The sequence below is a fragment of the Dunckerocampus dactyliophorus genome, chromosome 5 (genome assembly GCF_027744805.1).
Source record: "Dunckerocampus dactyliophorus isolate RoL2022-P2 chromosome 5, RoL_Ddac_1.1, whole genome shotgun sequence".
Taxonomy (NCBI): domain Eukaryota; kingdom Metazoa; phylum Chordata; class Actinopteri; order Syngnathiformes; family Syngnathidae; genus Dunckerocampus; species Dunckerocampus dactyliophorus.
This window is the reverse complement of record NC_072823.1, coordinates 17,002,644-17,015,010: the sequence shown is the minus strand read 5'-3', so window position 1 is coordinate 17,015,010 and position 12,367 is coordinate 17,002,644. Positions and strand designations below refer to the sequence as shown.

The 12,367-nt window shown below is 39.4% G+C and overlaps 1 protein-coding gene across 8 annotated transcripts in view; it reads left to right on the top strand.

Moving 5' to 3' along the window:
- The first annotated feature begins 9,436 nt into the window (after positions 1-9,436).
- Positions 9,437-12,367, top strand: part of LOC129181053 (voltage-dependent calcium channel subunit alpha-2/delta-1) — a 105,574-nt gene continuing 102,643 nt past the window's right edge. For all 8 annotated transcript variants that reach the window (XR_008570349.1, XM_054775705.1, XM_054775707.1 and 5 more), the window contains exon 1: positions 9,437-9,728. Coding sequence is in view for 7 of the 8 variants with exons in the window: in XM_054775705.1 (XP_054631680.1) it covers positions 9,640-9,728 (89 nt within the window). In the remaining variant the exon portion in view is untranslated. The remainder of the gene's footprint in view (positions 9,729-12,367) is intronic.

Genomic DNA, 12,367 nt, shown 5'->3' with positions numbered 1-12,367 from the left:
GAGTTGTCTCTTTCGTTTCATGATTCATAAATATACCTGTATATACATGATTCATACATACTGTATATATACTATATATATATATATATATACATGATTCATGCATATATCTATATATACTTTTATTTCATTATTCATGCATGTATTTGTAATACCTGATAACTTGTATTGCTTTAAGAACAAAAATATGAATAATGTATTTCATGTTCTTCTACAAGAACATGTTTTAGTCTAACAGTAATTCTTATTTGGATCAGAAGATGGTCTTGCCACTGCAAATATTTATTATTATTATTATTATTATACAATAATTAAAAAGCTAGTTGGAACTCCAATCATTTCTTTTTAATGTTCTAGATTTTTTTTTTTAAACAACCTAATAATGCCTCAGTGTACACTTAAATTGAACTTGAATTATGTTTTTTCCCCTCAGTATAAAAAGGGTGAAAAATATAAACAATGATTAAATTGTTGCCTGGTAACAGAGGTCAGTTTTCGGTCAAACTAATTATTGTTCCAACCAAAAGATTACGCCGTTGTTTGTTATTTTGACATATATATGTTTTGATAGACTCCTGATAAAAATCTTAAGACCGGATGAAAAATTGCTATAATTTGCATTTTGCACATTTTGGATCTTAATGAGGTTTTAAGTAGAGCTACAATATGCAAAAGCAAGAAGGGGGAGTGAGACAAAAAGCCTTTTGAAAAAGTAATTTATTGAAAACAACAACTAAACTGAAATAGGCTGTTTATCAGCTGATCAAAAGTTTAAGACCATCGCTCGAAAAATAACAAAAAACTCTCCAAACAGAACAAAAAATGTTGTCAGTAGGACTCAGTAATGAGTAGCTCCACCGTTCTTGTTAATCACTTCAGAAATTGGTTTGGGCATGATTGATGCGAGTGTTTCCAGGAGGCTAGTGGGAACATTGCTCCAAGTGGTGAAGATGGCTTCACGAAGGGCATCAACTGTCTGGAACTGATGGCCATTTTTATAAACGTCCCTTGCCATCCATCCCCAAATGTTCTCTATGGGATTTAAAACAGGGGAACATTTTGAAAAGGTAATTTATTGAAAACAAACTGAAATAAGTTGTTTATCAGCTGATCAAAGGTTTAAGATCACAGGCTATAAAAGCCAAAGTCTGCTCAAAATGTTCATTTTCTGTCAGGCATTCACACTGTCATGCCCTCCCGATGGCTAAAGCTAAGAAGCTTTCTCTCTTTGAACGTGGTGGGATTGTCGATCTGCATAGGCAAGGCCTCTCGCAGCGTTGCCATTGCTGCTGAGGTTGGGAGCAATAAGACAATCATTCTAAGTTTTTTGAAAGATCCTGAGCATTATGGAACAAAAAAGTCAAGTGGTAGACTCAAAAAAGTCACACCTGCGCTGAGCCGGAGGATGCGATAGGCTGTCCATCAAGACATAGGGCTGTCTTCCACCCAAATTAAGGCCCTTACTGGTGCCGACTGCAAGGCAATAACCATCAGACGGCATCTGCGGGAAAAGGGTTTAAAAAACAAAAAAGGAATTCAAATACCTTGTCTCCTTTAACGCCACAAAACTGCGCGTTTAGACTTTGCCAGGGAGCATCAAACATGGGACATTGAAAGAAAAAAGAAAAAAGAAAAAAGTTTTATTCTCTGATGAGAAAAAATGTAACATTGACGGTCCAGATGGTTTCCAACGTTACTGGCATGACAAGGAGATCCAACCTGAGATGTTTTCTACACGGCACAGTGGAGGGGGGGTCCATCACGATCTGGGGTGCTTTTTCATTCAGTGGAACACTGGAGCTTCAGGTGGTGCGGGGTCGTCAAACGGCGGCTGCTTACGTGCAGATGTTGCAGCGGGGATCCCTCATGACTGAGGGCCCTCGTCTGTGTGGTAACAGCTGTGTTCTTCAACAGGACAACGCTGCAGTTCACAATGCTTGCTTGACCAAGGACTTCTTCAGGGAGAATAACATCACTCTTTTGGACCATCCTGCATGTTCCCCTCATTTATATCCCATCGAGAACATTTGGGGATGGATGGCAAGGGACGTTTCTAAAAATGGCCATCAGTTCCAGACAGTTGATGCCCTTCGTGATGCCATCTTCACCACTTGAAGCAATGTTCCCACTAGCCTCCTGGAAACACTTAAGCATTCTCAACCAATTTTTGAAGTGATTAACAAGAACGGTGGAGCTACTCATTACTGAGTCCTACTGAGAACATTTTTTGTTCTGGTTTGGAGAGTTCTTTGTTATTTTTTGAGCGATGGTCTTAAACTTTTGATGATCTGATAAACAGCCTATTTCAGTTTAGTTGTTCAGTTTCAATAAACTACTTGTCCAAAGTGCTTTTTGTCTCACTCCTCCTTCTTGTTTATACATACTGTAGCTGCTTAAAACCTCATTAATATCCAAATGTGAAAAATTTGAATTGTAGCAATTTTTCTGATCAAAATCTTAAGACCAGTTGAAAAATTGCTAGAATTAGCAAGTGGGAACATCCTTCCGAGTGGGAACATCCTTCCAAGTGTACCATCTCCTTTGTTTGAGCGGGCGTCCGTTAGAAAGATTGGAAGGAGGAAGCTATGGAGAAGAAGAAGGCCATGTATGCTGAACTGGTTTCTGACTGTCGGAAGAATGGGTGGAGAGCCCACTGCGAACCCATTGAAGTGGGCTGCGTTGGCTTTGCAGGCCAGTCTCTATATCAAGTTATAGGACTCATAGGAATCTGTGGGCTGCACAGGCAAAGGGCCATGTAAAACATCATGGAAGCTGCTGAAAAGGTTTCACAGTGGCTCTGGTTGAGGAGGGGGGCTGCGTGGCGTTGTGCGCTATCTGGACACAAGTCGGGGCCTGATCACCTCCGGCTGGGTCACCTGGGTGAAGGACCCATCACAACCGGGCACATCACTGATGATGTGTCCAGGTTGTACCAAAAGGTGTACCTTAATATATTTGAAGTCTTTTTTTTTATTTTTTTTGATAGCACTGCAAACCCTTGGTGTTCCCTCAATGAGCTCCATGAGGTAGTCACCTGAAATGGTTTTCACTTTAGAGGTGTGCCTTGTCAGGGTTACTTAGTGGAATTTCTTGCCTTATGAATGTGGTTGGGACCATGAGGTTGTATATACACATACAATTTTAGATTACTATAATTTATTTTTACAATATATATTTTAATATATTTAATTATATATTTAATTTATTAATTATATTTAATGCAAAGTCTATATCATTGTATAATATTTACGATTATATATTTGATGTTTTTGTGTTTTTCATTTAAGTGGATGTAAAATTAAAACATAACAAAAATTACAAATACATATTTATTATTATTATTATTTATTTACTTTATTATTCACAAAATAACGCTGGTACCATATAGTATCCTTGTAGTCACTTTTTTTTTTTAAACCAACAGTATTGTGATGGCCATGTATTGCCTATAGGGGACAGTGTTATCTCATAAATGATCTTTGTGCTACCACCTTCAAAGTAAGGCTTGCATGCTCTTAATGATTTAATATGAGTAAAGATGTCCCACTCTTAAGGTGTCACTGAAGCAAGCATCAACCAAGTAGGAGGTTATCTTAAATGTTTCTGCGTGGCCATATGTTGAACTGCTGATACTTTATAGGCCTATGCGCTCAGCTATGTAACATGGAGTGTGTATACTGTGTGGTGCAAGGAAAGTTATTGAATTAAATGTAAGAGTGTTCATGTAGAGCTGTGAAATGGAGTTGATCATTTAGGTAAGGCATATATTAGCACTTATTAGGCTTTCAGATAGAGATGCATTGTCAAAGAGAGAGGTGTTGCTGGGATTAGTCTGACACTTCTTATTATCCTGGATGCAGCAACATCTTCCTTTATTAATAAGACAAAATATCTGCAGAGCAAGCGTATGCCCCTCCAGCCCTCGCTTCATTTTGCCTTGCTATTGTATTCCTGCACTTGCTGACACCTCTCCATTTCTGACCATTCATGTACTTCTTCAACATGCAATCCCAGTGAGAACGATAGACAGAATTTGGTCATTTGATGGAAGATGAGATGATAAAGATGCAAGATTAGGTTGCAACTATTGGGCGAGGAATAGAGATGGGAGAGACAAAGAGGGGAAAAAGGGGGGGAAACAGGAGGAGGAGAAGGAGGGCGAGAGGACACGAGAGATGGTGTGTGGTTGCCAAGCAACGATTGATAACCAAATCCCAGAGCATCCTGCCTATGTGCTGCCCTGATCTCCCTCCAGGGCAGCATTAACGCACACACACGCACACACATATTCAATTTTTCCAATCAAAATGCTGACACTCCTCTAATTCAAAGCATCAATACAAAATATTACATTTTTATACATTGTAAATCAACTTTTCAACAAATCAACAATTTTGGGGCAAGTCGTATAAAAAGTTAAGAGCTATTTTGTACAAAACTTGACAATTTATACCACTACAAACAAAAAGTAAATAAACCCAATTAAAACAATGTTTAGTCACACCACAATGCACAAACAAAGTGTTGAAATTATTATATTTTAACAATGGCTGTCAATCGATTCAAATATTTAATCATGATTAATGACATATTATGTCCGTAGGTAACTCACAATTAATCGCAATTAATCACAGATTGGAATCATTTTTTATCTGCAGGGATGTAAACTCTTTGTGGTAAACGCATCTAGATACACGAGATTAGATACAAAACTATATATTTTAAAAACAGAACAATTTGATACAGTGTAAAACCGACACGATTCAATTTGATATCAATCAACAATGACGTTTGTCGATGTAGACGTTAATCTTACATTCTAAAATAAAGAAGCCAATTGTATAAAATGGCACTTTTACAGTATTTTCAAATGTGAGAAAGAGCACATCATAGCCCCAAGCATGCTGTAAGGCAGGAGTCCCCAACCACTGGGCCGTGGGAAACATTCAGGTGCAACGATTTAAAAAAAAACAAACACAAACATTAAAAATAAAACAATTTCTAAATAACCACATTTTTTGTAAAAGGATCCAAACTTTGGAAATATGGCCCGTTGTTTTATTTAAAAAAATAACATAGTTAGAAATCCAACAATTTTTGCATGTTTAATGCGAGCGGTCCTTGAATTCACCATTTAACTTTGCTGTTGTTCCTGGCATAGTGTTGCACAATACATAATAAATAAGATAAATCAGATAGCTGTAATGTACGTATGTTACGTGTGTGTTAAAAATCTTTCCCGGTGACCAGCTAGCACGATGCTAACGCTAATGCTAGCTAATGCTATTTGAAACAAGCTCCGAAATAGCTGTCCTCATCTATGCCTGCCCGTAAATAGTAGCTCCTAGCCCAAATTGTAGCTAGCCGTTCAAAGCAAAAATCCGCAGAGAGACGGCTTGTATCTTAAAAAACACTAGTTAGTTGAGACACTCGTATGCCACGGTACCACTGTATAATTGACAACTAAAAAAATACCTGCAGTGTACCAATAACTTCTCTTTTCTTCCTGGCGACGTACTTCGTGACAACTCGACTCACAACGTCACCAATAACTTCGGTATTGTCGAGAGAGGCATCTATTCAAAATACCCTTTTCTTTGCCCATTTCTGCTCAATGTTTGTCCCCGCTTTTGGTTCACATTAACTGCCACGCCACTGCGTTTTGCTGCGTTTCTACTGTGCGGGCAGAGGGTCAAACAGGACTTGTACACGTTAATCACGTAAAAAAAAAAAATTGTGCCATTAAAGAAAACTTCAGATAACTTTGACAGCCCTAATTTTAACACAACAATTCCAAAATGTTAGTGCATTAAATTTTATATAGTGCTTTGCAAGGTACCCAAAGGCCTTCACAGTCAAGTGAACTCATTAGTCATTCACTCCTTAGTCACGTACTGGTGGTGGTAATATACATCTGTAGCCACAGCTGCCCTGGGCTAGACTGATGAAAACGTGGCTGCCAATTTGTGCCTACGGCCTCTCCAACCACAACCAAACCTTCATTCACATTCATACACCAGTGAAATCAAAATATTTGGGGAGTTCGCTTATATTCCACCTAACCCCTAACAGTAGCTGCTAATGTTATGATTATAAAAGCATAGTTGATCATGATTAACTGGGCTTTGGCTTTAATTTGCACACTGCCATTGATGTAATGTATACCTTAAATCAATTCCCACTTTATTCTCTCCTGTCACCTTATTTATATTAGTATTTCATTACTGGATGCAGTTTTTTTGTTTTCAATAGAGAAAAAAATGGTGCGGCCCCAACCAGGAAACCTACAGTACTCTCTTTTAAATGACCGTAATGACCCAAATATAAGACAAATCTGTCACAAGCTTGTAGGGGTCAGGACCCCAGACGCAGAGGCGAGAAGCAGATGAGGTGAGTTCATCTTATTTATTAAGTCTACAAATAACAAAAGGCGATGGTGCCGAGAAGGGTGCACCATGGAACTGAGAAATACAGTACAGCTGAAGTGGTTGCTCCTGAACGCGTCTGCAAAAAGGAGAAAAAGGAGCTATACAGTCACAATGTCTGAACACACGAGGAGGAAGGCGGAATAATCCGGTGCTCCCCAGCTGTCAGTAGTCAGCATAAGTGGAAGGAAAGGTAATCATCCTCAGGTGTGTTCAGTAGCTCCGCCTCCAGCCAGGACCGGGCATCTGTAACAGAAAGCAAACAAGGGGGAGACAGGTGCACAAAACAAGGAAACGTGGAACGTGACATAATCCAAACAACATCTTTTTCAAACACTATTGTTGGAAAAATATTTTTAAGACAAAAAAAGACAACATGTTTTCAATATCACTGAAATAATTGGTAGATTGCAATAAAAATGAAATCATATTTCTTAGCCCCTAGCATCTCTCCAGGTAGCTGGTGTGTGTGTGTGTGAATGACAGGAAGAAAAGCTGCTTGTGGAGAGGTCTTCTGACACCACCTCCTGGTTTACATGTATAAATCTCTAGACCTGTCGACTAAGGTTGGGTATACTTTGGTGCCTGAACTGGTATTCTAAAAAAGGAAAACATACATTTTCTGTCCAAAAACAATGCCTTTTTATTTTTACATAATTTTGTGACATGCAAGTTGAACAGAATCATAATTTAAATACAGTAATCCCTCGTTTCTTGCGGTTAATTGGTTCCAGACTCGACTGCGATAAGTGAATTTCTGCAAAGTAGGATTCGTTATTCATAAATGGAATATTTTCATAGCTATAGCTATAGACCTTTTTATGGTCATCTAAAAATCATTTCTATTACCCAATACAGTGGACATAATCAGAGAAAATAAGCCATTTACCTTGTAGAGGACAGGACTCGTTGGTGGACAGAAAGTTATGTCGGGGTCTAGAGTTGAGTTTGAACTTGTTGTGGGATATGTCCGCAACAGTAACCCGTGTTATTATCATAATTATTATTATTATTATTATTGTGCCTACTGTGAGATAATTCAAACCTGCCATAAAAGTCGGTTGTTTAAGGCTGGCGCTTCAGTGGTGGTCTCACCGAACAATTACTGCCACCTAGTGACCAATGTAGAATACTTGATTCACAAATTGGTGAGCTTAGTGTCTTATACTGTATTTGCATTTTAAGTTCAATTAGACAAAAAAATACATACAACTTGCTTAAATATGGATATTTTTTTTTACTAATAATGAAACAGCAATCATTTATTATCCATCCATGCATTTTCTTCCGCTTATTCGGGTCCGGGTCGCGGGGGAAGCAGTCTTAGTAGGGAAGCCAGCTGTGAGACATAATCCCCCCAGCGTATTCAAGGTCTGCCCCTGGGCCTTCTCCCGACTGGGCATGCCCGGAACACCTCACCAGGGAGGTGTCCGCGAGGCATCCGGACTATATGCCCAAGCCACCTCAACTTGCTCCTCTCGATGTGAAGGAGCAGCGGCTCTAATCTGAGCCCCTCCCGGATGACTGAGCTCCTCACCCTATCTCTTAGGGCAGTGGTCCCCAACTTTTTTTGACCCACGGACCGGCTTGTGTTCCCACAAATCTCCCGCGGACCGGGTGGGGGGTTTGTACACTGTAGCGATCTAATTTATAATTTATCTTATTTATTATGTATTGTGTAAAACTAAAACATGAATAACATCAAATTAAAAGCACAAAATGATTGCCGACCCACCATCCACCAGTTCAAGTTCCAGCAAAGTTTTTCCAGAGAGATTATTACATCGCTGTTTGACGTGTGTGGTAAAAGGCAGTGTGCTAGCATGAATTAACTTGAGACAAATGTGCACATTAGCACTCAATAAGTCATCAAAACTTACCTTTATGCATTCCCTAATAGTGTCAGCATTTGAGACCAAATATGAGGTGAAAGAAAAATGGTAAAAATACAGTAGTAGTCTATCTGTGCGGCATGAGATAAAGTTAGCACACGCACAATGGACATGCGTCAAGTGAGACGGATGTAACTGAGAGAATCCGGACACTTTTCAAAATAAAACCTCAAAAAAATGAAATAATGGAAATTATTTTTTCTTTCTGTGCAGCCCATTTGGGGTTGGGGACAGGGGTTGGTGATTACTGTTTTAGGGTGAGTCCAGCCGCAATCTTCTTCTTTCGGTCATGACCCAAACTCATGACCATAGGTGAGAGTGGGAACTTTGAGCTTTGCCTTCCGGCTCAGGTCTCTCTTCACCACCACGGTCCGGTACAGTGACCGCATTACTCCTAACGCTGCGCCGCCTGTCGAACTCATGTGCCAATCTGTCATACCTCGTTTATAGCGGGTAATTGGTCCCAGACCTGACCACGTTAAATGAATTTCCGTGATGCAGGATTCAATGTTAATAAATGGAATATTTCCGTCGTTAGAACATAGAAAAACTGTTGCTATTTTCTTCCCATATTTATCTTTTTAGTAATGTATTCATAGTTGTGGATAGCTTACCGCGGGGGTAGCATACTGTCAAGACATCTTTTTCGTGTCTCACTGACTGAACAAACTGAGTTCCCTTGCTTGTCCAATCAGCAGTCAGAATGCAGTGTAGATGCATTAACGGACAAGCGGTGAGTCGGATATTTCAAACTCTTTTTGAAAACGAACATTTCCTCTGCTTGGATGTAAAAAAAAAAAAAAATCAGAGCTCGGTGAGTACTCAAAAACTCAGTATTGCTATGTAAAACACTTCAGGATATGTTCAAATTATTTAACTTTTACCAACACATCTTTGTATGCTGTCGTCTGGTTTAATGCTGGTCTATTTTTCTATGCTATACTTCTTAAATATTATAATTTATGATCATGCATAGTTAAATCAGCATTTACGTGTTTTTTTTTATGTGATGGAAAAGCACTGGGGGCCACAGAGAGAGAAAGAGCGAGAGAGCGCGCGCGAGAGAGAGAGAGTGAGAGGGAGAGAGAGGCTGGTAGAGAGACACCCACTCACAGAGGAGGCATAGAAGAGCTCCATCAGTACCTGTAGGAGCTGCATGGTGGCCGGCTGATGAGATTAGAGGTGTCGGTCATAGTTAAACTGCAAGGGGGGACGACGGAGCGTCACTCAGCCTGCTCATTCTCTCATTCATCGGCGGCGGGGAGCGCCACATTCACCCTCCTCCTTCTCATCTCACACACATCTACACACATTGTTTTCAGATGGATACCTGCAGGGTGCACGCCTGGGTGTTCCTTGTCCTGCTCTACCAGGACGCCTCCTGGGCTTCACAGTTTCCTTCTCAGCTCTTGTAAGTATTTAATCCTATTTGCAGTCCTTTTCTTTCTGCATTTCTTTTCAAGGGTTTGTCTTGATTTTAATGAGGCTCTCGCGACGCTTAGCGTGGGTTGTCTTGTCTGTGCAGTCAATGCATGCGTGGGGTGGGATGTCACCGCGTGGACATATTGTTATCAGCATCATCACCGTCATCATCATCGTCGTCTTTGATCAAGTTATTGAACTTGTTTGTCCTGCAAGTGACCTCAGTGGGAGTAATTGGACTCATGCCTGCATTATAATACAGTTAAGGGGACATAACATAACATTTTACATGTACTGTATGTGGGAACACATGCAAGGTTTTATTGTTATATATATTTTTAATAATGTGAAAAATGTTTCTAAAAAAATATATTTTTAAATAGCCAAGTTTATAATAATGATAAAAGTAGTTATGCTTACTATATAAAATAACAAAACAAAATACAAAAACAAATGTGGTTTTATTATATATATTCTCCTTCTTTTCGGTGCTGCAAACTTCAAGTGCTGCATACAAATCAGATTAATAGATAAGATAAATATGTAATAGAAATATTATATATATTCTAAAATACTACAAATGAAAGGTGATGGCCCTCTTCGACTCCAAATTACACTTTTTAAAGCAAAAAATCTAATAAAGCCACCACAGGCTAGCATATGTTACTAAAAGTGGTTTAAAGGAACAGACTGAACAAATAAACGTCTATGTTTGTCACAATTCAAAGCTAAACTTTGGAAAAATTGTCACGTCAGTCGAATAACTAATATGACTCGCATTGATGGCTGTCACTCACCGCTGTCTCGTATACGCGTAGCATGTGCACATACACAACATAAACCACGGCCAATTAGTGGCCATTGCATGGTTAGGATAAGATATGCATTCAATAATAGTTCACGTTAATAGCTAAACTTTGCCAAATGGCTATTATTAGCTGACAACAAACATAATGAATGTGCGTGCATGTGTGTTATGCAAGGCATGGCTTACAATGGCAGAGCAAGAACAGGGCAGATTGCTTAAATTCTTAAAGCACATTCAAAAGCACACCCTCATGCAGTACCTAACCAAGGCAGACAACAACTTTACAGTAGTACAAAATGCCTGTATAACACTAAAATAAACAAACAATAGAATGTTGCTATTCATTCATCACTTCAGCCATTATTAGCCAGCATTTTTAATTTTCTGGGTCCACTTTCATTCCGTCTGTCCAGCCATTCATCTACTACCGCTTATCCTGTTCAGGGTCGCGGGGAACTGAGGCCTTTCCCAGCTGACATCGGGCAAAAGCCAGTCAATCACAGGGTGCACAGAGACAAACAACCATTCACACTCTCATTCACACCATTGCTGAGTGGGGACAGAACGACGCCTGCAACTGAAAGCAGACAAGTCAACCCCTAGACATGCGATTCATGGCCTCTTTGTTGGTGTAAACAGTCCCCTCCCCCTGGCTTCGTCTTCTTCCCTTGTGAATTTAATGTTGTCAAGGGCTGAGCTGTGATCCTCCACGGAAACTGGCGCATGCTCCGATGAACGTGTATACAGTACATGCAAAAGCCCTAGACAGACCAAATTAATAAGAATTGAACAGAAACAGTCAGTGGTTATATCACGTCATATCAGAAAAGATGCAAACATGTCGATCGCTGTTTTCAAAGCTGATGTGCGTGAATATCTTGCTTTCCCTACAACACAAAAATAATAGATCTGCTTTCATGGATGACGAAGGAAATTAAAAAGTAGTCACATTTGAGAGGCTGAAATCAGACGATATTTACCTTTTTAATTAAAATGATTAATTGAATACCAAAATAGTTGTATTAATTGGATAAACAATTAACCATTCATTCACTGATTAATTGTTGCAGCTCTAATCACGATACAAAGTTGTAAGATGATATTAAAAGCCTAAGATACAAGCCAGATGCCGTCTTCTCATTTATGTCTCAATTTGGTCGAACGGCATCTTGACTTGTCTGAATGAGTGAGAACATGTGATTGACATTGAAGTAAATGACTCAAATCCTGTTTGCAGTATTGATGTACTGAATGAACCAATGCGTGTCATGTGTCGTGTCATTGTCCCGCACATGATTAGCGCACTAAATGTCTGTATTTCCTTCCATCCCAGGTCTTTGAGTATGCGAGTGGCACGTTAATTATACTGAATAGACAGATGCTCCATTGCTGCCAACGTAATTGTGATTATAGTTATAGGTAGTTAGATTTATGCTAAGATCAGGGTAATAAAACACTTGACTTTGTCATTACGGGAGACGGGAGATTCTACTGTAGAGACATTTCCCCCGAACCTTAGAGAAACTATCTGGAAAAGGGCAAATTTCGAAAGTGACTAGACGATTATTTTGTCTATTCAATACATGACTATGGTATTGGCTCTATTAATGAAGAAATGTTCTGGTAAAACTGCTGCCACATGTTACAGCTGCCATAGTTGCTTTACACAAGTCGTTTTTTTGAAATAAAAACACATAAAAACTGTGTCATTTCGGCCACAAGAACAGTGGTTGTGGATTCCCACAGACACATTTCACACCCTTGTCGAAAGCCTTCCCAAAAGACTTCATATTAGCCTGCTTTCAAAAGCTTTTGTCTCT